Source organism: Bacillus rossius, chromosome 1 (assembly GCF_032445375.1).
Source record: "Bacillus rossius redtenbacheri isolate Brsri chromosome 1, Brsri_v3, whole genome shotgun sequence".
NCBI lineage: Eukaryota > Metazoa > Arthropoda > Insecta > Phasmatodea > Bacillidae > Bacillus > Bacillus rossius.
In genome coordinates, this window is record NC_086330.1 from 125,690,334 (window position 1) to 125,718,270 (window position 27,937).

General features: G+C 34.9%; 1 protein-coding gene across 2 annotated transcripts; it reads right to left on the minus strand.

The window, feature by feature from the left end:
• Positions 1-46: 46 nt before the first annotated feature.
• Positions 47-27,937, minus strand: LOC134544864 (oocyte zinc finger protein XlCOF6.1-like). Of its 2 annotated transcripts, none has more exons than XM_063388520.1 (3): positions 27,691-27,937; positions 24,510-24,617; positions 47-24,042 (listed from the first exon to the last, which is right to left on the minus strand). In XM_063388520.1, exon 3 carries the CDS (start codon positions 24,019-24,021, stop codon positions 22,984-22,986), a length of 1,038 nt encoding a protein of 345 aa, XP_063244590.1. In that variant the 5' UTR covers positions 24,022-24,042; positions 24,510-24,617; positions 27,691-27,937; the 3' UTR covers positions 47-22,983. The 2 variants fall into 2 exon arrangements, with proteins under 2 accessions (XP_063244590.1, XP_063244591.1); XM_063388521.1 differs by having other exon boundaries at positions 27,569-27,937.

The following is a 27,937-nucleotide window of genomic DNA, read 5'->3' on the forward strand; positions in this document are numbered from 1 at the left end:
ATATTTTAATAGCAATAAACATTTAAAAACTTAACAGGAACAACCATCTTACAATGAGAATAAAAATTTCATTTGCGTACTTAAACATTAAAAAACAATAACAGCATTATAAATAGGAAACAACTGTGAAACAGCCTTTACAATTATTTAATTATAATGTATCATTTCAAATTTGTATTTGGTTTACTATCACATATACTAGTACTTTAAGCTTAACATCAAACTAACATAACTATGACAGGCAATAATTGTTCATAATATACAAACAATTTTGTGCATCACTTTACCGTAAAACCACTACTTACATAAATGATTAAGTTTTTAATAATATTTTGTATTTTGTTTCATAAGAAATTATTTGAAACCATTTTCACTTCTCAGCATGGAAATAAAAAAATTTACCTACTAGATTGCATGAAGGTAATGTTTACAAGTCTTTCATACAATAAACAAAGTGTCTATTAAAAAATCGACATATTCTGAGCAAAATGATAGCCAAATATGCAGGTAGCCAGTGATTAAATAATTAGGAGGAAAACAAAAACAAAAAAAAACTGATATGTGATGATTCAAACACCTGGTGCTAGAAAATACAGTTTTACTGTTTACAAGAAGATGTGACGTGTAGTAATAAAATCTAGATTGTTTACCAAGCAAGCATCTACGAGCATTCATGCAGCCAATGCATGCAGATAGGCCAGGTGACTGCATTAACTGCAGTTCTTTTTTTGCTATCAAGTGCTTTGTACAGTAGAATACCGATACAAAATACCTCACTGTAACGCATATTTCACTTTAATGTATTTTTTTAAAATACCCAGCCAAAAATCATATATTTTCAATGCAAAATTGTTTCAGTTTAAAGTATCATAATTTTCACTATAATGTATAAATTTCACAACTAGTGTGGCATAGCTACTCCAAAATTTACATAAAATGATAAATAAATTTTCAAATAAATTATTAATGTTATACAACAAACAAAAAATTAATTAAATCAATCATACCACCGCAATGTAATGTCTAACCTCTAAAATCTCAAAAGAAACAAACGTTTGTGCACACTACCATAGAATAATGTGCTTAATATACGACATGAACAACACAGCACCATTTGATACCTCGAAACACCAAACTTTGAGAGAAAAGTGTATTAATTCAGAGGAAAGTATCACACTAATGTATTATTTGAAGTCCATGCAGTGAATGTTATTGTTTTGAATTTATTTTCACATTACTTTTTAGACACCTCATTGTATTTGTTTTTGTGCTACAAAAATGAGTGATTCTTGAGATAAAAAGAAACGAAAGCAATTCATGCTTAAGAAAAAAGTGGAAATGCTCAGAGAACTGGACAAAGAAAAAAACAACTAGCAGTTGCGAAGACACATGGAAATGTGGCGACGACCGTAAGTACGATTGTTAAAGACCGGGCAAAAATTGAAAAAATGTATAAAGAATCTTTGTTTGGTTGTGATCGCAAAAGGCTTCGTTCCAGAGATCAAAAAATGTTCCAGTAAAAGACCCAATGTTACAAGCTAAAGTAAAACAGTTTGCAATGGAATTAAAGACAAGTCAGTTCAGGGTGGTTGCAATGCTTCCGGGAATTACATAGTATATCATGGAAGGTTGTGTGTGGGGAGGATAAAGATGCAGACACAGAGGCAGCAAACCAGTGGAAGGAAGAAAAGCTGGAGAGTATTTTTAAGTCGTTCTTATTAGACAATATATTCAATGCTTATGAAACTGTCTTTTTTACAGGCTTTTGCCTAACAGGACAATGGCATATAAAGGTGAAAAATGCACTGGAGGAAAAAATGCAAAGGAAAGGTTGTCTGTGTTGTTTTGTTGCAATGCCACAGGAACAAAAAAATTGAGGTCATTAATCATTGGTAAACACAAGACTACCAGATGCTTCAAAGGAGTTTCTTGTCTTCCTGTGGATTATGCCAGTAAGACCCGTGCATGGATGACGAGAGATCTCTTCTCGAATTGGGTGGTGAAAACCAGAAAGGATATGAGAGAATAATTTATTGTTTTGTTAATATAAAACTGCGCAGAACACAGTGTTCATATTCGTATGGAAAACATCAAACTGATGTTTCTGCCACCAAACTGCACATCTCAGTTGCAGCCCCTTGATCAAGGCATTATTCAGAATGCCAAGGTAAATTTTCGAAAACACATTGTTGAGAGGTTGCTCATCAACATTAGGTTGAAATTGCCCACCAACATCAATGTTCCTCAAGCAATTGAGATGATCATAGGTGGATGGTGGAATGTTCAACAAGAAACTATTGCCAACTGCTGAGAAAGTTTAGTATTGTAAACTGTAATCCTGATGAGATCACTGCAACTTAATCAGACCAGGATGCAAGCCACACAACAGCAAAAACATGCAAAAGCAATGACATTGACCCTGGCAATAAGTGTTAGCCTCCATGCAGTTTGATGCTATTTCATTCACAGACTATATCTCTGTGAATAATGACTGACAGTGACATCATTAGTGAAGTCATTCAATCACAGTCATCAAAAGCTGAATCAGATGATTATTCTGACTGTGAGGAGCCACCTGTGACAGCTACGGAAGCTATTCTTAGGTTAGAAAAACTGAAAAAATTCATCTTTAAACACGAAAAGGTTCCACAAGAGATCTTTCTACGGCATAGAACACTTTGTTCAACAGAGCATTATTCTAACTCAAAAACAAACTGAAACCAATTTTTTTAAAAATAAACAAACTTAAGTAATGTAAATTACCAATATTTAAACTGATGTCAGATGTTCACCAAATAATAATTTTGTACCTTATAATAATTTATTTTATGATTTTTCTCTTTGTAATGATGATATGTATGTAATTTTCAGTACTAAGTACTTTCAGTACTGACATCGTACGGCCGAAGGCCACCCCAAAGCCCGACCTGCACCCGCCAGTACTCGGCTCCGCTAACGGAAAGCACCCCTAGCCATGGCCCTCCTGAGTCAAGTGAGCGGACCGCAGCCCAAGATAGAGAATAGCGAACCATTTTAATTACGCATGCAACGCACTCCCGTGCCTACAAAATTCCCCACACAATAATAAAGTAATCAAAAACAAACAAAAGCCCCTAATTAATAGAGTGCGACGTAGGAGTGCCCGGATCACTCACGTGTAGCTTCCTACTAAAACAGCTGTGAGTGCAACCCTTGCGGCCTTCAGCCTAAATTCAGTAGTGAAATGTGTGACATAACGCAAACCGCCCCAAATTAGCATTATCATTCGCCACTGAAGTAGTTATCAAGAAACAGACAGTCTCCAGCTTGACTCTAATATTCAAACTTATTTTAGACAAACTTATTAAATGTCAATTCTAAAACATATATAGATATTAAGTTAATCATTAAGTTTTATTATGTGAATTTAGAGCCACTTAAATTTAGTTAATATAGATTTTTACGAATAACGGAACTTTAGAAACTCTGGCGTGACAGGGAGCTCACCCCTCCCCTCGCGCCAGGGCCAGACGCCAGTACAGCGCGACTCGCGGACCGGGACGGACGCACGTCCCACGGGGAGCCAGCATCTCTTTGTTTCACCGAACGTCCATCTGGTAATTATAGTCACAACCAAAACCTTTTTTTAAATACTCCCCGTGTGCGCCCGGTCCTTTTCCGGTGTAGGGCCTAACCCAGCCGCGTCAATTTAACACGCCCCACACAAAGCATTACGTGGGGCCGTGCAGTATACGGTACGGGCCGTCTCCCGCCACCCCAGAACTTTAGTTAATCGCCCAGTGCACAGGAACAGGCTACATCCAAGCTTAAACGTGTTTTTAATTTAGTAGCGAGCCGCGGTCCACACAGGTGGGCCCGCGCGTCGCAAGTTACCGATTAAGAGATTAGCCGATGCTAATCGAACGCTCTCCCTCAACTGCGACTGGCGTGAGGACTTAATAAGTAAACACACGTAGAGGCACGCAGGTGTCCCTCTCAGATAACGTGTGCAGTGTAATCGTGTACGTAAAAGAACCACAGAGTGCCGTTTTGTCAAGTGTAATTGTAATAATAGTGTAATCAAAACTTCTACGTGTTCCGACGCCTCACTGGCAGTCATGTACCGCCGAGTAGACCTCGCGCCCAATGTAATGAACCAGTGTAAATCGTGAACAATAAAACGTCCACCCCGCACCTCCCGTGCGCGACGTGCGACCCGTAGAACAAACAGAACAGTGTATGTAAACTAACCTAAATAACCCAACCTATTCAGGAAACAAATTCCATCACCGCCGACGGTTCTAGCGGGCCATGCTGGGGCAACGAACCCACGACCATCACACGGTTAGACACCGAGCTAGCCTGGCGCCCTCCCGGAACAGAAATCTCTAAGAAAGCCAGCCACCCCGCTAGGACCTGCGCCCGACCTCGAACACGAGACCGCGGCGGACGGCAGTACTAAGTAAGTAAGTACAAAAACTTGAGGTCCCTGTAAGTACTTAGTAATGAGATTCTACTGTAGGTCAATAAATATCTCTATTAATGTTAGTATTGCAGAGCATCCCACATCAAATTCACATGATTTAATACAGATGTTACTCATTTTTAAAATTGTCCATCCCTTTTAGCACTAAGCCATTTCTTCAGCATCAATAAATAAGAATGCACATCTATATATACACAATATACCATCAACCACACATACACTGTCAAAAATCTACATTGGAATCAAATCAAAAGTAACAGAATTCAGTGGTTCCGCAATAATATGAAAGTAGAGCCGGATTCACAATATCTGGGAACGAAATGTAAACGAGATGCAAACACCCAGAGAGCAAGACTAGAAAGGCTAGAATTCACAACACACTATTTTTACGATACGGTACAGTTATAATCAAAACAAAATTTTGTGAAACAAATCATTAACTGTATGTTGGTTAAACAACGTGATGAAATGACAAAGTGGAATTATTTTGTCAGATAAATGCATCTACACAAGCAACAAATGCAAAATGAAATTACTTTTTTTTTTAAATTTTTTAAAATTAATTAATTTTCAACACCTGGGAACTAAAAAAGACCTAATTGGCTGAACGGGAAGAAGATGGAAGCTGGATGGAAAGAAGTTGAATATTTTTTGTGTGTTCCCAGGCTTCTTTCGTCACCCCACTATCAACTGCGCAGCGGTGTAGTTAGCCTAGTTTGAAGTTTCTGAGTGTCTTGTTACATTGCATTCCAGTTCTGTTCTTAGGCTATTGTGAATCTGGCTTGATACTTAAATGTACAAAAGACTTAATTACATTTTTTGTGATTTTGATTGGATAAAAGTTTGATACATCAAGCACTAATAAGTGGCTACAGTTTGTTTTTGCTATAAAATGACAAACATATTTTGTTACATTTAACTGTGGAACATATTTCAAAAGGGACATGTGAATTCTATTTTTATATATGTAATTGAAAACTTTATCAAAGGTTAAAATAAAGATTGATAACTAAATAAAGACAGTGAAGTAAGTTGGATATATTTAAAACAGGGTTCAAATGCACCAAATTTTAATGCATTATATTGCATTGTGGGTCTAAATTGTAGTAACTTTTTTTGTTTTATAGTAGTGACTAATCTAGTTGTTTCTATTGCAGTGTCTATGTAGATTTTTGTAGTTTTCGACCTTGGTAAATTCTGTTGTGCTCTACATTTCAGTGTCTTATTTTTTTCTTATAAGAATTATTTCCATTGAATCTGTTCTTTTTGTTGTATTGCAATATGTTATTTTAGGTATATCTTTGTGGTTTCCATAGGATTCTGTGGTATTTTGTCGGTTCCTTTGAATTATATTATTTTCCTTTAATTGCTGTACACTTATGTTTGTATTATTTAAAGCAAACCAATAAAAACAAAATGACCCTAAAAACAATCAGTTAACTATCAAGCAGGATGCAAGGATTCTGTAAAGGAGGGGGGTACATTATAACCATTATGGGTGATTGCCAAAATAAGGTACCTAAACTATGTATGGTTTGAAAAAAAAAATTATTACAGTGAAACCCCGTATTTACGTTAACGGTATTTACGTTTTCCCGTTATTTACCTCCTTTGTTTTTGGCCCAATTTATTTTCCATAAGGCGGTATATGTCGTTTTCACGCTTGTTACGTCAGAAAAGTTGCTTCATTCCCGTTATTAACGTCTCGTTCAGTGTTTACAAACACCGAAACATGGCCGCCATAGAAGAAAGATACATCAAAAGCTGCGTATGTGAATGCGTTCGCGTCGTGAACAGTGCAAGTAACCTTGCACTATTCACAGTACTTCTATTTCCACAGATTTCCGCTACGAGCGCTGGTAGTATCATTGGCTTTAGCGGTAAATGTATTTGACACATCTTTAACTCTTTGTCGTTATTAATATCTGTGAGAAAATGGAGAAAGTGAAACAACGAAAAACTATTACCGTTGCCGATAAAATTAAAATAATTGCCAAATTCGACGAATATGTTGGATCACGTGTGGACCTAGCGAAAGAACTTTCAATCCCTGTGAGTACTCTTAATACCATCATCAAAAGCCGAGAAACCATCACTGCAAATGCCGCGCAATGTGGGCCAAGTGCTAAAAAACGTAAATATGTGAAGGACTCGAAATTCAAACAGCTGGAAGATATTCTTCTTGAGTGGTTTTCTGGTGCACGTGCCGCAAATTTACCAATAAATGGTACAATACTGAGAGAAAAAGCACGTGTTATTGCCTCTAGGCTGGGAATTCAAGATTTCTCAGCTTCCAATGGATGGATTGATCGGTTTAAGCAGCGTCACAATATTGTTTACAAGGTGGTTTGTGGCGAAAGCAAAAGTGTGGATGTGGAGACTGTGGAACATTGGAAGGAAAAGCTACAGGAAAAAATTGCTGGGTTCGACCCGAAAAATGTTTTCAATGCCGACGAAACAGGGTTGTTTTTCAATGTTCTACCAGACAAAACCTTTAGTTTTAAAGGGGAAACGTGTCACGGAGGTAAGCTCAGCAAGCAACGGATTACTGTGTTATTGCTTACCAATGCAGATGGAAGTGAAAAATTCCCCCTTTATGTCATTGGCAAAGTGAGGAAACCTCGATGTTTTAAAAACATCAAGTCACTCCCAACAAAGTACGAAGCAAACACCAAAGCCTGGATGACCAATGCTTTGTTTCAGAGCCAGTTGCATGCATTTGATTCAAAAATGGCTTTGTAAAATAGGAAAGTTCTTCTTTTCATAGATCAGTGCTCTGCTCACAAAGCAACCATCCAGCTTCGCAACACTGATATTGTCTTCTTCCCAGCAAACTGCACGAGTGAGCTACAGCCCCTTGACTTGGGTATCATTCAGGCATTCAAGTTTTTGTACCGCAGATACCTAGTTTCAAGGGCAGTAACAATGCTTGATGTTGGAAAAGACCCTTCTTTGATGAAGATAAATCTGCTGACTGCATTGCATTTTAGTGCAAGAGCCTGGAAAGAAGTGAAAGTATCAACAATTCAAAACTGCTTTGCAAAAGCTGGATTTGTGTTCCCAGAAAAGCCTTACACTCTCAGTGAAGAAGATTACAGTGACATTGAAGATGTTGAAGGACATGAGAGGGTGTTGCAGGAGAAAATATTTCAAGATTACGTGGATGTGGACAGTCAGGTGATCACTTCGGAAGTGCAATGTATAGAAGATATTGTAGAAAGCCATGTCAGTACTTCTCAACAGGATACTGACGAAGATGATGATGATGATGAAGAAGTGACAACACCCACGAGTAAAGATGCTCTTGCTGCTCTTCAAACTCTGTGAGACTACATTGGAGTATCTGCTGGTGAAAACTGTGATGGTGTTTTTGATAATTTTTATACTTTAGAGAAGCAGATCATGTGCATGAACACTCAAAGATGCAAGCAAACCAAGATTTCTGATTATTTTACAAAGAAATAGACCTAAGTTAGGCATGAAAGTTTTTGCACATAAGCCTACAAAACTTTTTTATGGTAACATTTTATCATGGCACACATTGCTTCAGTGTTGTATTCACACAATTTTTTAAGTTATATGTTGTAAATTTATTTTTGTTTACATAGGCCTAATGAAGGATTTTTTTTAAAGATATTTCGTTCACTGTGTCTTTTTTTGATGTCTCTGACTACTGAAGTAAAAGGAGTGCATTAAACCAGGTATGTTACATTTTAAAAATATGTTTCCCTCAATTTACACACTCCTGGTATTTACACTTTTTGTCTCTGTTCCCCTGAAAAGTGTAAATAAGGGGTTTCACTGTATATTATATACACCTGTAAAGATTCTTAAATATTCCCCTGGTTTCGCCAAATTCAGTACAATAAGTGGTCAAGATCGATACATTAAATTGAATTAATAAAACGTAAATAGAATTTTGGGGCTGTCCACGGAGTGGACTCTACTGTCCACCGAGTGGACAAATTTAACCTTACCATTGATTTTGGTACTTTTTTTAGTCCGTGGTTATGTACACAGAGTCTGTACTTCTTGATAATTTTTCCAGTTAAAACTCGTAACATAGTTCTCATTTTTTTTTTTTTTTTTAGATTTCTCAGTTTTAAAACTGTCTTTTATTTGGTCATGGATAACTTCAGCAAAAAAAACTTTCTTTTTAACTTCTTCTGAATTAGTGTTGTTATTTCTAAATAACTTTTCCACTCTCTTCCTAGGGGTTAGAGTATCTGCATTAGGTTGTAATGAATCTCTTATTCTCTTTATTCTGTTTTTGTATCTCAAGTTTTCTTCGTAGTCTCTCATTGTCCTTTTCCAACTTCCGTTTTTCTTCTTACATTTTCTTCCTGTTTTTCCTTGAACGCTTTTTTCCACATTAAACTCTGCAAGTTGAGGGTACTACAGAATCTGAAATTTCTGGTGGCATTTCAGGAGAATTAATTTTTAATTCTTCTTCAGTTTCTTTCGCTTTTTTCTCTCTTTTCGTTGATGTCGTTTCAGGTCTCTCCATTCTTTCCTGACTGATCGTTCATCCCTTTCACTCATATTCAAAATTAATTTTTTCCTCATGTGGTATCTTTCCCTTTCTTTAGCTTTTTCTTCTTCATACTTTCTTGGGTTGTTAGTTAACCTTTCTCTAGCCTTTCTCATGCTGATCTTTTTCTGTTCCCTTCGTTTTTTGATCTTATTAGCGAAATTTGAAGTTTTCTTTTTTATGGGAGCCATTATTCTGCAAGATAAATACTAAATCCATCAGAGCGTTTATTGGGCTCTGTTGTAATGATAAAACATTTGAAAGAGTAAAATTAATGTTTTTTTTTAAATGAGGATAGACAGACCACAACCGTGCTGCATGAACATTTGTCAAAAGAGAAAATAATCAATTCAGCAGATTGCAAGGTAAATTATTATTAACATTTAAGCATTTAAGGTATTACAAAATCATGTACCTGTGACAATATTTAAATTGTCAAATATCTTTCTACACAAGTATACTGGATCTAATGAATGTAACAAACACAGTACTTAGTGCAGCTGTATGGTAATTTTCATAATTAATGTATAAATTTCATCAATGTTTAAGTCCATAAATATGTTATGGTCTGTTAATAGGCCTATGCTGCAATGTCAGCAGTTCTGGTACTCGAAATAGCACTAACACTTCCATACAGTTCTCATTAATTCAACTCTGGAAATATTTCACTACATGTACAATGATGTCCCCTCCGTAGCCTGTGAATTCCACGGAGGGGACAGAAACTGTACTTTTGTTTTCTAGTCCTTTAATTTTTAAGGTTAGAATATCACTGCATTTGTAAAAGAAATTTATATGTAGTACTTTTTATCTATTCATCTATTAGAAGGGACAGATATCATTTCTCACCTTCAAAAAGTTGTCCACGGAGTGGACTAAGCGATCTTGACCAACCGTTATATAACATGGATCAACTAATGTAAGTACCAATAAATCACCAATCATCCACTTATGACTTGATAGAAAACAAGATAGATTCTTTTCCCTCCTTTTTTGTAGGGTTCAGTGGCCAGTGCTGCACCCTGGAGGTTTATATTGAAACTATTTTGTATGTCTACACTAAGGACCCATTTCCTGGGGACAATTAATAAATATTAATCTTACTTGAAAATTCAAACCTTTGCAGTCCAGCAATTTTATGATTTCTTTTTTAATCTTTGGACATTACAATTTAAAGAATTAATATTAAATAACATAAAATCATATTGTTGTGGATGATTAAAATGTTATCAAACTGTACTTGGGGACAGTCCACGGAGGGGACATTTAGCACTTTCTTGGTCTCGCATCTTAAATACAAAAACATTTATTTAAGAAATAATATAAATAATAGGCTTCTATTACATTCAAGCATATATCTTATTGTAAAAATTACTATTAATACAAATGTATAATATTTTTAAGGCCTAGGGACATGCTTTAGGTACCTTATTTTGGCAAACACCCTTATATAATGTTATATGAGTAAACTTTCTTTATAATTGAATTCATTTAAAAAGAAAATTGATTGTCACACTAAAATCTCAGAGAATAGAAGACTTTTAGAACTCCCAACGTTTATACACAGAAATTGAAGAAATGATTTTGCTTGAGAAAAGAAAACTTAACATTTTAGTTTTGGATTTTATTTAATTGTTTTTAATACTTTTTCTTACGTATATTGTTTGATAACATATAACATGTACACAAACTGGCATTATATATAAACTACTTGGGATAACAATTTCTGCCACTTCTGTGTATGAGGTATGTCGGACTATACTGGGGAGGAAATAATCCATCGTAACCCACTAAGGATTACAATAATCCTTTCAGAATAATGTCTCTATAACCTTATATAGCTATGTTTGTATAATTTTCTTATTCGGTCTTCAATTTTTTTTTCTCTTTTAACTCTTGGAAGGAGGAATCTGGACCCCACATATGATCCGCTGGCTATGTCCCTGCATCAAGGTACGAGAGTCCCAACAAAACAGCACTACCAATGTAAACAGCACACAAAATAAAGCAAAAACAATAATAACAAATTAAAATCTCTAAAAAAAAACCACTGTAACTCCATGTAAACAACTAAAAAGAAACTAAAAATATAATTGAATAATATTTAACAAAGTCAACAATTTGCAACACAAACAAGATAGCAGTACAAATATCTAACTTAAACTATCATAACTCAACAAAAATAAAGAACAATACTTTAGGAAATTAAAAAACACTAAAAAAAAAAATTACAGCCATTGATGATACACAGTACAACATGTAACAAGATAAACAAATTGCAACACACTACTTACAATAAACAAAAAAGAATTGATGGAAATTAAGAGAACAAGAGAAACCTGTAAGATTAATTAAAACTAATTAAAACTCTATAAGGACCAATACAAACCATCAAAAAACAACAGAATATACAATGAAAACCACTATAACAAAAAAAAAATACACAGGGAGCACTGTAGTAAATGGAATAAACACCAAGAAGTATCTATCTAATAAAATAAAAACCAACCAGTCAGAAATACAATATAAACTCAATGAATCCAATAAATAATTTACTTCGAGTGAAAAACACATCATCATGTAAGTCCATAAAATACATACATAAAACTTTTAAAATATTTGGCATATTCATAAGCAATTTTTTTTTTTTTTTTTTTTTGCTAATTTCAGAATTAAGTTAACACTATTTCAATGCTGTTTCAAATCATTGCACTAGTCATTTCACACACATTTTTACTATAATGTATAGGTAACTTAATAAGTGATATCTAAATAACTTTAAAAATATCACAGTTTCGTATTTTATGGCTGCAACACACTTATACTTGATATAAATTTTTTTAAAATATAAGGTAACAAATTCAGGAACAAATTAACAGATCCTACCTGAGAAGGAAGAAAGTTGAAGGGGGGAGGGAGAGTAAGAGTGAGACAGCGAGGGGAGTTGTTCCAGTTGTAAAATTAATTTTATAAATACTAACAATGATAAAGTGAATGAGCATTTAAAAGCTATAGAAATTAATTAACATAAGCTTTTAGTAACTAAATATGGAGAAAAAATATAAAAAATATCTAAGCAACAGTTATCATAAAATTTGAAATAGAATAACTTCATTAGAACATTTTAACAATGTAGTCATTAATTTGCAAATCACAACACACATCCACAATGTCAAGGCATTCTGGCATTATTTACCAAAATTAGGTAATGGAATATGACGGAAAACTTAAAAAATAATATTTTTTTATATATTGAGGTAGAATATTTGTGTTGTTATATATCAATTTATATTATCTTTAGTTATGTTGGTTGTATCTGTTATTGTCTTGTGTTGTATCTGTAAGTATTTGTTAAGTTACATTCGGAAGTGCTGTTTCTGATAAAACAGGATGCAACCAAATAATGTAGTAGGACGATATAGGAAAGTCATGGAAAAAATTTATGACTGGAAAAGATTGTGTAATATTTGGTTTCAACAATTACGATGTTGCTAACTGCTTGAAGCCATTTTTGAAGGTAAACTTCTTTAGGCGCATTGGTGCCGATATTTACGTGTCGTGCCATAAACCTACTATAATATTTTACATAATTACTGGAAGACATATCAAGCGTATTGGTGAGCCAAATAAATTTCTGTGATAGCAAAAATATTCTGGAATACATTTTTTAGACTTTAATAGTCACATAAATAAATTGTAGTACCTTTAAAAATACATTATAATTTTGGGATTACACCATTGATAACCAAATTTTTTAACAATCCTTTCGGTTGGTGTATTAAGCTCTGCGGTAATATGTGCGACTGATATTTAGAAGAGTGTGAGATCAAATCTCCTACTCTTCTTTTTTTTTTAAATTTTCATATATGACTCTTGAGTACATTTTAACATTGTAGTTACAGAAAATCTAATTATTACTTGTTATTTGTGTAAGAAAGTGTTATTATAATGACTTTTAATACACAGCTCAGACAGTTGATTTCGTTATTTTACACTATGTAGGCATATAACATTAATATTTTACCGACAACTAAAATAATTCATATAAATATTAGAAATGATAGTTTGTATATAAGTGAATATGTGTATGTACATAAATGTAAAAAAGACTAGCTGCCCGACCCGGCTTCGCACGGCTATACTAATGGAAAAAAATTAAGCCACTTCTCCCATTTACAGTAATGGCAAATAAAAAAAATTAAGTGAAAATTTATTACAATGCTGTATAATGTACCGGAGAGAAAATGAATAGCACCGATGGTTTCCCAACTCGTGCACGCAATGTACAACTGATGTACCCGTACTTCGCTACGGCAGTCTACAGGCAGATCACCCTTGCGCCGCTCATTAAAGATGCCCCTCCTTGTGGGTACGCCACTGCCGCGCGATGCCCGTTGCCATGGAGACGCAGAAGACATGAACAATGCAAAATCATGTTCTCATGCAGACATAGTACCCACTGTTGCCTGGTTTTAACCACCCATGGGATCTAATTTTCGGAAAATGTCATCCTGCGTAACATAAGGAACATTACTGTGAAGTTTTAAGTCTGTAAAATATATATACTTGAAAAAAAGGGCAATAAAAAACAAATTAAACACAGAGAGAGAAAAAAAACAATAGTTTAGGTTTGCGATTTAAAGTGATAAAAAGTATTTAAATACTAATTATTGAACTCTTATGAGGGTACTGATTGCTTCGTTGTTAATATCACACGGGTGTTTTTTACTTGTATGGGAAAATTAAGAGTGATATAAGGCATCTAGTGCGTGGCAACAATGTTAATAGGCAATAGGAAATAAACTTTTAGCACCTGCGGCATTGTCAACACACACTTCGTACATGTACTGCATGTTGTATCTAACCCCCTCCAACGCATTTGATTCTAAATTGGACTTTTAGTAAGGATCCCTAATGTTATTGATAATATAATATAGCCTATAGCCTTCCTCGATAAATGTACTATCCAACACTGAAAGAATTTTTCAAATCGGACAAGTGGTTCCTGAGATTAGCACGTTCAAACAAACAAACTCTTCAGCTTTATAATATTAGTATAGATTTAATGTTTGCATTTTTTTTATACAAATATGTATAAAGTTTTATTCCGAGTTTGATGATATTTTGCACACTTGACCTTCAAAACAACAGGAATGTTACTATCTACATAAGATTTCTAAAAATACCCCAATTATACTTTCCCACTTTTTAAAGTGTAATTTTGAGACTTCTTGGTAAAATTTTGTACAACTGATGTTTAAAATAAGAGGGCCATTACTGTCCGCATCTAAATGTGAAAAAAATTTCTGTCGACAACCTTTATGGAATAAAATCTAAATGAGATTACTGAGTACGAATTAAAGAAGTCACATATCTGCAATGTTCAATGCTTTTAAATATTTTTTATATATATAATACTGTTTTAAAAGCAATATTGTAAATATAACATGGTAATTTTCTAGGTGCTTTTCTAAAATTAATTAATAAAATTCTGACAATTATATTTTAAGTCACTCTCATTCTATTTTATGACTGCTAAACAGTAATGCAATATTTCAAGTACACCTATCCCTCACTTAGCACGGTTTCAGATTGCGCGGATTCATTTACCGCAATGTGAAATTTACTGCCCATGTCTTGAATAGCACGTCTGTAAATTTCAGTTAGCACGAAATCTCTGCAGGCCAAAAAAAAAAAAGTCGAGCACGATGCCACAAAGTCTGTTTCAACTTCTGTAATTAACAGATGTGCCGTGGGATACAGTTAGCCAAACAAGGGGGGGGGAAAGATGCGCACGCAGGTCTGTCTACGCTATCGGATGTTGTACAAACATCAGGTATGGCAAGTTACATTGCGGCTATTGAGTGTAAAGGAACAAATGTTTTTATGTCCAATCGTATGCTGCCGTGCCGTACAGTTGTTGCCTGGTCACAAACCGGGCCATGAACTCAGTCTAGCCAGTGGCAGGGATTTCACTGAAACAAAAGCAATGTATGCCCATTCAGCTGCCGGCAACGGTACGTGCTTGATCACTCATAATGCATCATGTTCAAGTATTTGAGACAAAACAAGAAGTATTACAGCGCGCAGATTGTCATGAAGGCCACACTTATGTTGGTCGCACTTTAGATTTAAGCAAGTCAACTGTGCACACAATCATACAAATAAGGACTCTTACCAAAAGTTTAAATAAGTCTGATGCCGTTGATTGTACTAGCGGGAATATATTTGACATTATATATCGGAACAGAAATGAACAGATGATTCACATGGAAAAGGTTGTTAAATGAATGTTGTAATGAAAATAATTATCATTGGCTTGACAGGATTGATGTGAACCAGGTGATGAAACGCGAATAAGCACTTTCATTTTTGAAAAATTAAAATGTAATTATCCGGACAGTAATATCGGTTTCACTGTCAGTAAAGGATGTTTCGGAAAAATATACGACGTAAGTTGAAGTCACGCCCAGGCGGGCAAGTCAGCCAGCCGAATGACGATAAAGTACATAACCACGTATCTCCCGTTATGTGGTGTCGTATTTGCCATACAAAGTGCGATGGGAGGCACATAAAGATAAATGGTGTGACATATTTATAGTTAAGTGTTATTCAATGAATTTATATTACGTAAAGTATATTTTCCTACACATTTTGGAACACATAAATAAATTAGCCTTGCAATTTATGGTAACTAATGCTTCTGAATAAGTGATTTCGAATAACACGAGCATATTAAGAACGAATTAGTCGTGCATATTTAGGAACGAATTAGTCGTGCTAAGTGAGGGATAGGTGTATATTAATAATAGTTCTATGTTTGAACACGTGATATGTTTAGGTTAGCTAATACATTTAAAATCCTGTAAATTTTTTGGTTAGTTTAAGTTAGCGACATCAAAAACACTTAATAGTGTTTTCCGGTACTCCAAAATGCCATTGTTTAAGTTTTCACAAAAAAATTTTTCTTCAGATGAGCACCGATATTAAGAAATTAAAATTTGTATTAATTCCACTATGTTTCACGGAATTATTTACAAAAGAAACAATATGCATAACTTAATTTTTAAAGTTAATTATGTTTCATTGTTAAAATATGTATGATCCACATCATGTTTAAAGTTAGGTAATTTTTCATGATTTTTAAGTCAATATAATTTTGTGAAATATAAAAAATTTTCATACAAAGATTTCAAACGACGAGAGAAAATCTGTACCGAGATCATCCATTGTAATACAAGGTAATTTGAATTTTGCAGGCGTTCTTTAGGCTCAGCCGCTAGGATCGTTGCAGTCTGGTGTCGCCAGCTTTCGCCATGTTAAAAAGCCTGAATTTTCTGAATTTGCTATATTGTCCTACTAATAAAAATTTGACGCAACCTTAATCAAATTCCAGGCTGCAGGCAATGAGTTACTAGCTGTGAAAGTATATCTTATTTAATCAAAGCTAATACACCCTGGTCTATCAACACTGAAGAACATTTTCAACAGTCATTTTTTCAGTAGTGAGGTTACATCTTGATGAATAAAGAATTGACAAACAAAAAAAACCATTTATGGATTAGGGGACTGGTTAAACAGCTGACTAACATTACATTTGTACTTTTAAAGTTCACCTTAAGTCCTTGAAAGACAAATAAATATGTGAGTGATTAATTCTTTATCTGTAGTTCTGAAAATTCCTTTAAAGATCCAGATGCAATTTTATTCTTTAGTATGTTGTGCATTGTTTCACAAAGGATAAACATCCAAAAACATATTTTATAGAAGCATTTCAAAAATGTGGTTCAGTTTTAAATAGAGAAGAAATAATTGCACACTGTGTTCATGATTTCCACTAAACCTAACAAAATAAAAAGTATCAACTTGCAGTGTGTTGGTACAATCTCCACACTGGTCATTGAGATATTGGTGTAGAATTACACCAACCAGTCAGTAGAAATGAAATGTGCTCGTGAAAAATGACAATGACCACTGCATCCAAAGGCAATTTAATACAACCTAGACCACAAAAATTTTCCGGTTTCAGTTAGTACAGTTGCAAAAAGCTTCATCCACATAGTAAGTTTCCTTAAGGGGATTGGTGCACCAGCATCGTATTAAAAAAAACAATATATTTGTTAATGATTCAGCTGCTAGAGAAGATTTGAACCATTCTGGTGTAAAATTTATTTTTTTATTTTTTTATTTTAATTAAGTTATTGCTGATTTTCGGGAATTTTTTTAAATTCGAGCTTTATTAAAAAACTATAAAGAATTCAGTGGTAAAACATTCGCAGATAAATTTTCAGACACGGGAGATATGACTGTGGCCATTATTTTATCTGTAATCATTATTAATTTAACGTATTTACAATTTGAATTTTAATAAATAAGCTGCTACGAAATTACGTGATATTCATTTGCGAATTTAATAACATTCGCGTTTTCATTTGTAATTCAAACGCCTACATATATGTCGGCTGAATGATTGACTTTATTTTAATCTTTAGCTTATTGCAGTTGGACCTAAAGTAAAAATGTAGCTGTAGAAATTTGAGCAGCGTGCAAGCTCGGATACGAGGAATTATGGAGCGCGCTGGACAGTAGTGACACCTTGCGACAGTTTTCCAAACTTTTTGCAGCTCGTTCCCACCCAGCCACAGCTGTCTGCTGTTTACGAAGGGGAGACGGGATTTCGCGGGAAACTGATATGAAGGCCAACGTACTCATTTTCAGTAGATAAGAGAACGTGTTTGGTATAGCTCGGCGTATAATTGAATGGTTATTCTCTGTTATTATTTAGCACAGTGATTTAGCTAGATGTTTTTTGTTGTAAGCGTGAGATTTATTCAGGAATAAAATGCAGAAGAAACCTCCACCAAGCAGCGTACACAAAAGAACAAAGCTATCGAAAGCCATTAGAGCGCTTAGAAAAAAGAATAAAGAAAGATACAAGATTATTTTACTATAGCTTTTTTTACCATATATTTATTTTTCAGAGTTGCGTATGTACAACGCGATGGACGCGATGCGACAACAAAAAGATGTGTAAAATTTTAAACATGTTTTTTTTTTTTTTTTTTTTTCAGCAATGCGTGAACCATTCATTAACTATACTCAACATGTATCCTTATAATTACGTTTGAGTTTTTTTTTATGACAGGCACCAATGTTAACAAGTTTATTAAGCCACAATAGACTTTTTTCAGAAAATTACGTGTAGCAGAAAACACTCAACATAGTATCACACAAAATCAGTTTACACGAATGCAGTTTTAAGAAGTAAGCTACGTAAATAATAGTTAAAAATTATTTAATATCTGCTGGTAACGTTTCCAAAGTATCAGCTTCGCCTTCATTCACGAACAATATTCGTGAGCTTATTTATTTATTATGCTGGCTATTCGTTGGTGACTGTTAGGACTGCAAAATTAGTAAATATTTTTCACCCTATCCTGAGTTAAATCTAAGTGTGCGCGGTTACATGAGGACCTAGATGTGTCTCATGCTTACGCCTTTACACTCTACTCATGCGGGGTATTAACCATGCGCGTAAGGGCGCATTGCCATTGACCTGTAGGATAGTCTCAACAATCCTCTACGAACTCGAAAAATGTCACCTGCTCATTGGCTACTTGACTTGTGACAACTGTTTGTTGTAATGCCTGTGATTCATCGTTGATTTTGTTGAGGAGTTTTCAGTGATTCAGAGCCTCCCATTTAACTGTGGCCGAATTGAAGAAACAGTACACATGTTACATGCTTGAATTCATAGCGAATGGAAACCACAAATATTTACTGATGTAGTGGTTGGTAAAAAAAAAATATTATTTGTATCGCGTCCATTGCTTCGCGCCATTATGGCTCCTATATTATATGGATTTATAAAATATAACGATTCATTTACGACACTTAAGATAAGGTGTGTAGGATTTTAAGAATTCACTTGAATTAATATTTAAGAACATATTTCAGGATAACTTGTGAAGACGCTCGTACAGACGGCACCGGTTGTGATGACTCATTGTTACCAGAGCAGGGGCCACGCATGTGAAACCTCAACACAACTCGAAAATCAGTAAGTGTTACATTGAAATGTGTCTGCTACAAATGTTCAGGAATTATAACTTTGAAATCGAGTAGAAATATTCCTGCAATTAGCATTAGGTATATTTTAATAGACATTGAAAGCGAATCATTAAGTAGCTTCAAAATCCAAATACCGGAATACAGATAGTCTGTAACAATACAGACCTCACAGACTAGATATGGTCCAGATTGTTAATACTAACACATTTGAAAAAAAAAACTGACTAGTTACTGAATATGTTGAAATTTTGTAAACCTGTTACTTTAGATGATTGGTGATGTAATAATGTCTCTTGGAAACTACATAAGATTTTAACTGCTTTTATTTCTCCATAAATTCGCAAATCACCATGGCGGCCACTTTACGATCATGATTTAGTTCTTAAATTTTAAATTAGTTTATTTGTTGAGAGCCTGGTACAATGTGTCTGACCACTAAAGCGATCCGAGCCGCGTAGTGTATACTACTGCGAGGTTGCCGAAGTAGGCTCGGGTCGGGACGAATTTCGCTGTGAAGAAACAAAGGTTTTTAATACATGAAAAATTATCCCAAAGCCGAAAATTTGTACAGTAGTAGAATGAAAATTTCTTAGTAACACGTCAAAAGTTTAAGTACTGCCGCAAACCTTGTGCGTCACACCAAAAACGGGCAGTTAAGTCCAAAATGACAATTTTTTGCAACGATCCACAATAATGGATATTGCAAATGCACTTTATGGAGTAGACCGTCAGTATGGAACCCAAAATAATCTAGAAACATTGCCCTATCTGAGGATAGTGATAAAAAGCACAAAGTTTTAACATGTTTCTATAAAATATACCTTTTAAATCATGAAAGTTCACGAATTCACTTTCATTCAATTTTAAGGAAATATAAATACATCTTACATAAACTTAAAGAGCCCAACGTGGAAATCGCTTGGATTAAACGTTGTTGCATATTTATTCATCTTTAAATTGGTATATTTTTTAAGTGTCTCATACAATTAGTCTGACCATTAAAGCGATCCGAGCCGCGTAGTGTATACTACTGCGAGGTTGTCGAAGTAGGCTCGGGTCGGGACGAATTTCGCTGTTAAGAAACAAAAATTTTTAATACATGGAAAATTATCCCAAAGCAAAAATTTTGTACAGTAGTAGAATGAACATTTCTTAGTAACATTGGTGATCACACCAATAATGAGCAGTTGAGTCCTTAATGATAATTTCTACAATGATCCACAAAAATGTTTCGTAAATTTAATAACTTTAATACTTTTTTAAGCCGGTTCTCATTATGGCACCAAAGTAATATAAAAGAATGTCCTACATGGAAACTGTGATAAACACCTCAATGTTTAAACGTCCTATTATTAAATTGGTAATTTTAATCATAAAAGGTAATAAAAATATATTTTTTATAGAAATTTGACTACATGTTACATAAATATGTTGAGTGTAGCGTCAAAATCACTTCATAAATATTGTCTGTGTGTGTTTTTTTTTAAAGGTTTAAATGTGTATATTTTGAGTGTCTGGTACAATAGTCTGACCACTGATGTATTTCAAGATGCGTAGTGTGTGTGCAGCAGTGTTAGTCACTCGTGCTGGGACGTTTTTTGCTCCAGAAAACTAAGGTTTTTAATGTATGGTAATTCCAGACTGAATTTTACTCTGAAAGAATAAAAGTTTCCTAACTGCAAGTGATTTTTGCTGCTTACGTAGATAAAAATCTTCCAGGATGCGATTTGCTTAGTTAAAAATGTTAGTATGATCGACTCTTTAATTTCTAAATTATAAATAAATAACAATAGAACTTCCCGGAAAGTTGTGATAAACTGACGATATTACGCGAGTAGCAGACCCGTACGTGACTACAGCCAGAGAAAGGCTATTTTCCTTGACCGTTAAGATTTCTGGGACGAACACCCTCTCACAGCTGGGGTCATAAAATACGGTCAAACTCTTGCAAAAACATCCACCACCGCTCTTTGCCACTAGCAATTCAACGAAGTAAGCTAGGCGCAGCACTCCAATGAATTAACTTAGAAAAAAAATACTAAATATGTAATTCTATCAATACATTTTACAACACAACTTATGTTTTATTTATTTTCTGGAAAAAAAATAATATTATCATACGAATTATGTTATAAAAGTGACAAAACTCAATAAGCACATTTACGGTGTATCGTTTTCTTCAATTGTTATGTAGTAAACTAATTTCATATAATTAAATATATATATTTTATAATATAGGCTACATTAAAATGTTGCACAGTTCTGATCTAAAATAATATAATGTATTAGAAATAAAAAATAATTATATTTTTTGGTATTAAAATATTTTTTAATAATAAAATTTTTGTAACAAAATACGAACACACTTATATAAAACCAGAGGTCCTCTAGAATTTTGATTTACAAGTTCCAAGCAGAAATTGTTTATTGTTAATTTTATTGTATCAAAAATCATTCATATAAGAAAAAAGAATATGTATATCTCAATAGATGTAACATGAATACACCCTATCATATGCATTAAATATATTTTAAGTAATTCCTAAATAAGACCAAGTTTATTGAGTGTCGCAGTACGCAGCGTGTTTCAAAGCCCGCCGGCCGTGAAAGATCAGTACGGCCGCAGTACACTGCAACGCTTGGGCAGCTTTAATGAGGCAACTAATTATGCTAGACTCTTTATAAATATACTATCTTAAAGCTAAAAGTATAATTAAAAACATTTATTTAGATATTTTTTCTTATTGGGCTCTTCAAATCGGTGTAAATCGTATTTTTTATCTGGGTGGCAAAGATAAAATAAATATATGTCGTGAATAATCGCTTTATATCATATCTTAAATATTAAAAATTTAAATTTTTTCTAACATTAATGGGCGTATTACAGTTTCTAGATTATTTTGGTAAGTTTACGGACAGTCAAAATTAAAAACTGTATAAATGGGTAGCATTTTAATGGACTGATGCAAGTTGCTGTCACCTAGGACTTAAATGCAAATTTTCGGTGATAACGCACAAGGTCTTCAGCGGTAAACTTTCGGTATGTTATTAAGCATAGTCAACTCTACCACAGTACAAAAATTCAGCTTTGGACAAATTTTTCACAGGTTGTCTTGGTTTCCTGGAGTAACACGAAAGTCTACACGGGGAAGGGCGGCTACCTGATCCGAGAAAGAAGGATAGTGCGAGATGGGAAGCGAAGATAAGAGCTGGTTGGGTGTCCGTGTTGGAGAGAGAGAGAGAGAGAGAGAGAGAGAGAGAGAGAGAGAGAGAGAGAGAGAGAGAGAGAGAGAGAGATAGAGAGAGAAAGAAAGAGAGAGAGAGAGAGAGAGAGAGAGAGAGAGAGAGAGAGAGAGAGAGAGAGAGAGAGAAAGGCGATATTGTGGAAGACCTTCGAAAGATTCCCGCTAGATGGCAGGCCTCAGAGCTGCAACATTCGACAACCTCCCCTCACAGAAGCTCTCTCGCCACTAACTTGCCAAATCTCACCCGCTAGCTTATATACGTGCTGGCTGGCCGTACAGTAGTAATAAACAAGCATTTATAAAACACTTAAGCTCATTTCCAACAAATTCTGACGAATGACTGTTTTTTGTCCTGCACCAATCCCCTTAATCATGGTTGTTAGAACAATACATTACACTATGAACAAAAAGTAAGCACTTTATGTCAACCAAATCTCCATCAAAATTGTAGCAATGTACTTTGCTACCAGGCTAAGATTCTGCATTCAAAATCAAAAATCAATTATTAAAATAATTTTTTTAGTATAACCATATCAATTATGTCTGTCACAACCCCTCTAATATCTCAACAATTGCTGATGATTAAGTGCTTTTTCTATGTGCAGAACATAATAAAGATCATAATGCCCACTTCAGTCTACAGTCTCTAAATTAAAATACAACTATAACATTTAGTGAGTCGTTAACTCTGCAAACTGCACAGTTTTCCTAACCTTTGTATGTGTGTTGATGTGTTTGAACAAATGCTCTTTGCGGTTAAACGTCTTTGAGCAGACCAAGCATGGGAACAGCTTAGTTGGAGCGTGGGTTTTAAGATGGCGATTACGCTGAGTGTTTGAGGAGAACACCTTGGAGCATAATGAGCATGGGTAGGGTTTCTCACCAGTGTGGCCACGCATGTGGACCCTGACAGAGTCACGCCGAGAGAATGACTTGCCGCATGTGTGGCACGAGTACGTGGTGTCATCCGTGTGCGTACGCATGTGTCTCGTCAGGTGGTGGCTCAGGGCATACGACTTGGGGCACAGGCGACATGGGAAGGGTTTGGTACCTGCGTGGCTAACCAGATGTCTCATCAGCTCCGTGTTTGTGAAGAACGTTTCCCTGCAATAGTCGCAAGAGAGCGGTTTTTCATCGCTGTGGACCCGCAGGATATGTTTCTCGAGCGTCTGCCTGTTCATGAACCCTGCTTCGCAATACTCGCATGTGAAGGATTTCACTCTACGGTGTATTTGCACATGCCTTTGGAAGTCGTCTGGAGCCAGGTAGGTCTTTCCACAAACTGAACACACCAGCCTTTCGTTATCCTTGTGTATTGTTTCATGCCTGCGCAAGAGATTCTTGCGAGAAAACGCTTTCTTGCAGATGCAACAAATAAATGGCTTATCCTGAGAATGAACAGTTTCGTGTTTCAATAGGTCACTACTAGTAAAGAATGACTTCTTGCACGTTTTACAAGTGTAGTTTCTTTCCCGCAAATGATTTTTCTGATGGAGAATAAGCAACTGTTCAAGAGGAAAAGTCCTGTTACACATGGTGCAAGGATACACTATGACGTCTCCATTTTTCTGGGCAGTTACAGTTGGTGCGTTCTCAGAGAGTAATTCCGTACCAACGGCTGATGGGTCGATGGACACTACGAGATCCTCTGCTGTATCGACGCCAGGATCATCATCGGAACTATGACTTTCAAGTTCAGTTGTTTCCATGGCCTTACTGTCCAACTGCACCTGTGACAGCCACACAAAACACTCTCTGCATTCCATTTTAACTATACATCATTACTAAACTACACAAACAATGCTAATGCTTAAAATGTTCAAGAGCCAAATATGGGCCCTCTCAGATAACAGTGGACTCCAAACAAAGCAATAAAGGATTCCATGGCAAAATGAGCCACTGGTCTGCTGTGCCTACAGTGTGCAATGGTTATTTGGCATTTGTTTAGCTAAACTGATTGTCATGTGACTGTAAAAAATTGATTGGTTAAGGTCAGCTACATTAATAGTAAAATGTATATAACATGTAAATAATAAGCAATACATAATATCAATATAGCTTACCTAACCAGCTTTCACATTAATTTATGTTCACCATTTCCCTCCTCCAAACACAACTGAATTATTACCCAAATATAAGATACGCTTGACAATCTTCTTTAAGACTGAGCATAATCATGCAACTTAAAAACACTCACCTAAAAGTTTTATGATTTTGGTTAAATAACAGTGTGTCAAGTGTGCAGCCACGTAATTCTCCAGATGAATTCTTCTAGAGCCATTACCACAGGTTAGCATACAACTTTCTGGTGAAAAAAAAAGAACAGAGACAAATTAAATATTAAAATTTTGATACGAGACAAAATAACCAAAACCTTAAATATATTTGATTTTAATTAACTTTAGATATTTGAAATTTCTTACACTTTTCTTTTAGAACCTACAATTTTACAACTTCAAATAATAAAGGTCAATGAAAGCATAGTGTAATACAAACATAAAAGTTAAAAACATGACACTGGGTATTACTGTGTTTGTAATTTTTTCGTTAAAAAAAATTGAAAAAAAAAAATAAAAAATAAAAAATAAACACCTAAAAATAGATTTACTGATTCTTGTATTTTTTTAAATATATTTCTAGGTTATCAGAACTGAACTACCTACTTTTTGAATTATTATCTCAGGTGGATTCGTGCATTCCAAGCACTTTTGCCAACTGTTAAAAAAATTATTATCGTTTTACAGCAATAATACACATGTGCAGAAAGGTTTTTTACTTGTTTATTCTATGTCTAATATAATGAAAGATTGACTAAGTAACTTCATTGTATTTAATATATTTAAAATATTGAATACGTAGTTTAAATTAATAATAGTAATACAGTTAGTCCATAAAAGAATGTGCCGGTTACAAAATTTAATAGTATCAACCATAAGCACTGTACAGTGTTGGTTCAAGGTCACAATTAAAGAGTAACTCAAACAATTTTAGGTAAGCCCATGTGCGAATGCTGCGTTTGTTTTCTTGCGTACAGCACAAAATAATGTCTCTTTCCCCAATTAGTAGAGGTCGAACCTGTAAATTTATTTGGCAACAGGATGTAGCCCATCCTTATTGGAATCTCTTTGTATGAGAATGGTCAAACGCCAAAGTCCCTGACCGTTAGATTGATAGTAATGGTCGAAACGACAGAGCTGTTTTCCGCTGACCTCCACGTTCACATGACATAACGCCATGCAATTTTTTCCTTTGTGGTTTTATACAAGATTGTATCTACGTTCCGCCGCTACCTAATGATTTGCCAGAGTTGAGACACAGAATTGAAGAGGCTCTTGCTTCCGTTACTCCGGACTTGTTAACCAAAGTGTGGGATGAATTGGACTCCAGGTTGGATGTGTGCCGTATAACTAAAGGTGCACATTTTGAACATTTGTAAGAAAAACTAGGTTAGTTTACCTTCAATTTGATGTATTATTTGTTGTAAATACATTAATTTAAACTGTTATAAAAGACCATTGAAACTAGGACATTATTTAATGGACATCCTATATTTTGTTACCTATTTGTAAATTTGTGTTTTAAAAGTAAAGGGTTAAATTCTAATTCAAAAGTTGTTTTACTGCATGAGATTGTTTTTCTATCCAGCTTCATACGCTGTTTGAAATGACAAATGGAACAATATGTTCTTGTATGATTAACATTTTGTTGAGAATGGTCATTTGAATGAATTCTGCTTGTGAGAGTATGTCGGGATGCAAATCTGTTGTGTTCAGAATGTTCTTTGGAAGTGTGATGTAGGTGAGTATTCTAATTACAGTTAGTACAGTAGAATCCCGCTAATCCAAACTAATTGGGACTGATCCCTGTTCAGATTAGCGAAAATTCGGATTACCGGTAGGCGAAATCTTGTCATATAATGCCATACATTGTCTTGATACGTCAATATGTATGAAAGGTCAGACGAAAATTACACCTTTATTATTTATGGTACATATTTATTATAATATACTGTGGGACTTTCGGGGTTGTTGGGGGGTTTTACGGTGTAGATGTCACCGTGAAATCTACACTGCCAATAATTATTATCATAAAATATTTATATTCTCAGGGTTTTTGTCGCTTCCTCTCTCTCCAGTAGCAATCAGGAACACTGCTGCTGGTGTAATTATCCAGGCCGTTAGTCCAGTTAACACGTCACTGCAATGTGTTCCTGCTGAGAGAGTAATCATTCAAAAGAAAGTTGGTAGTGTTGTATGATGTGTGAAGTGTGAACAATTACGTTAACTGTAACCAGGTCTGTTTTAAAAGTAATTAAAAATAGCATGAATAAAATAAAAATAGGAATAGCTGGAAAATGTGTTTTTAATATGGACACACATATTATATAGAATGTCTACAAATACACAATAATAACTATATCTTCTATTTTATTCTTTAAGGACCAAGCATTTTGACAGGGCACGGTTAAGTCAGTTTTTTCCGAGGGTGTCCGAGGATTTACTCATCAAGTCTATCCAGTGGTGTAGCCAGGATTTGGGTATGGGGGGTGTTAAGAAGCATTCCCCACCTCCATATTAAAACGGGGGGTCGGGGGGTCCTCCCCCGGGAAAATTTGGATTTTAAGGTGTAAAATAGTGCTATTTTAGCAGTTTTCGGTACTTAAATTTAAATATTGTAATGGTAAAATTTTTATTAATTTTAATATGAAATTTTTTTGAGTGATGAATAAGACATACTAAAGATTTGGTGCTAAGGGGGGGTTTGAACCCCTAACCCCCCCCCCCCCCTGGCTTCGCCCCTGAGTCTATCATACCTAAATTCTGTTACAGTTTTGTTAACCATTAGTACATGCAAGGTTTTTTTTTCATTATCACAAGGCATTTGTAACATTTTTTTTTAGTGCAAGATCCTTTAAATCTTCATCCGACTAGATCTTGAATATGTTGAAGTCTTTTGAACATTCACATTTGAAGCCATGGGATTTAAGATATGAAATTTATCCCGCTCAAAACTTCAATATTCCCGCGCTTATCCCGTACAAATGTAAGGGTAGAACAACATGGGCACCGCCATTTTTGGAACAATATTATTACGGTATCGCGTTGTATATTACTATCAAACATATTAGGAAAAAAATGCCACTTAAGACTATACAAAAAATACCAATCTTATGTTTCGAAAGTTAAGCTGAACAAGAACACTGGACTTATGAAAGGCGAAAAACAAAATATACAAAATAGCACAAAAATAACATACCCAAGAATTCCTGGTAACATGCATAACACTTCTTACAAATAAACGGTAATTATTGTATATATAAAACATGTAAAGCATAGCACCAAATTCTATATTTGTCATTTGTCCAAAATAATTATTACCATTGACGTATAGCATAATTTGACTTAATAACACCATCAGCTGATAAGAAAACGTTGGACCTAGTGGTGGGTCGATAAATATCAACCAGATACTTTGTCACTGATACGCGCCTGTATCAGGTACGGCAAACGAGTACACTTGAAGTACTTTAGTATCAGTTCAGAATTTGCCTGGAACAACACCACGGCCAATGTGCGCAGAACCCGATCGCAGATGACGGTCACTTGGGCGGAGCTTGTGAAAGGG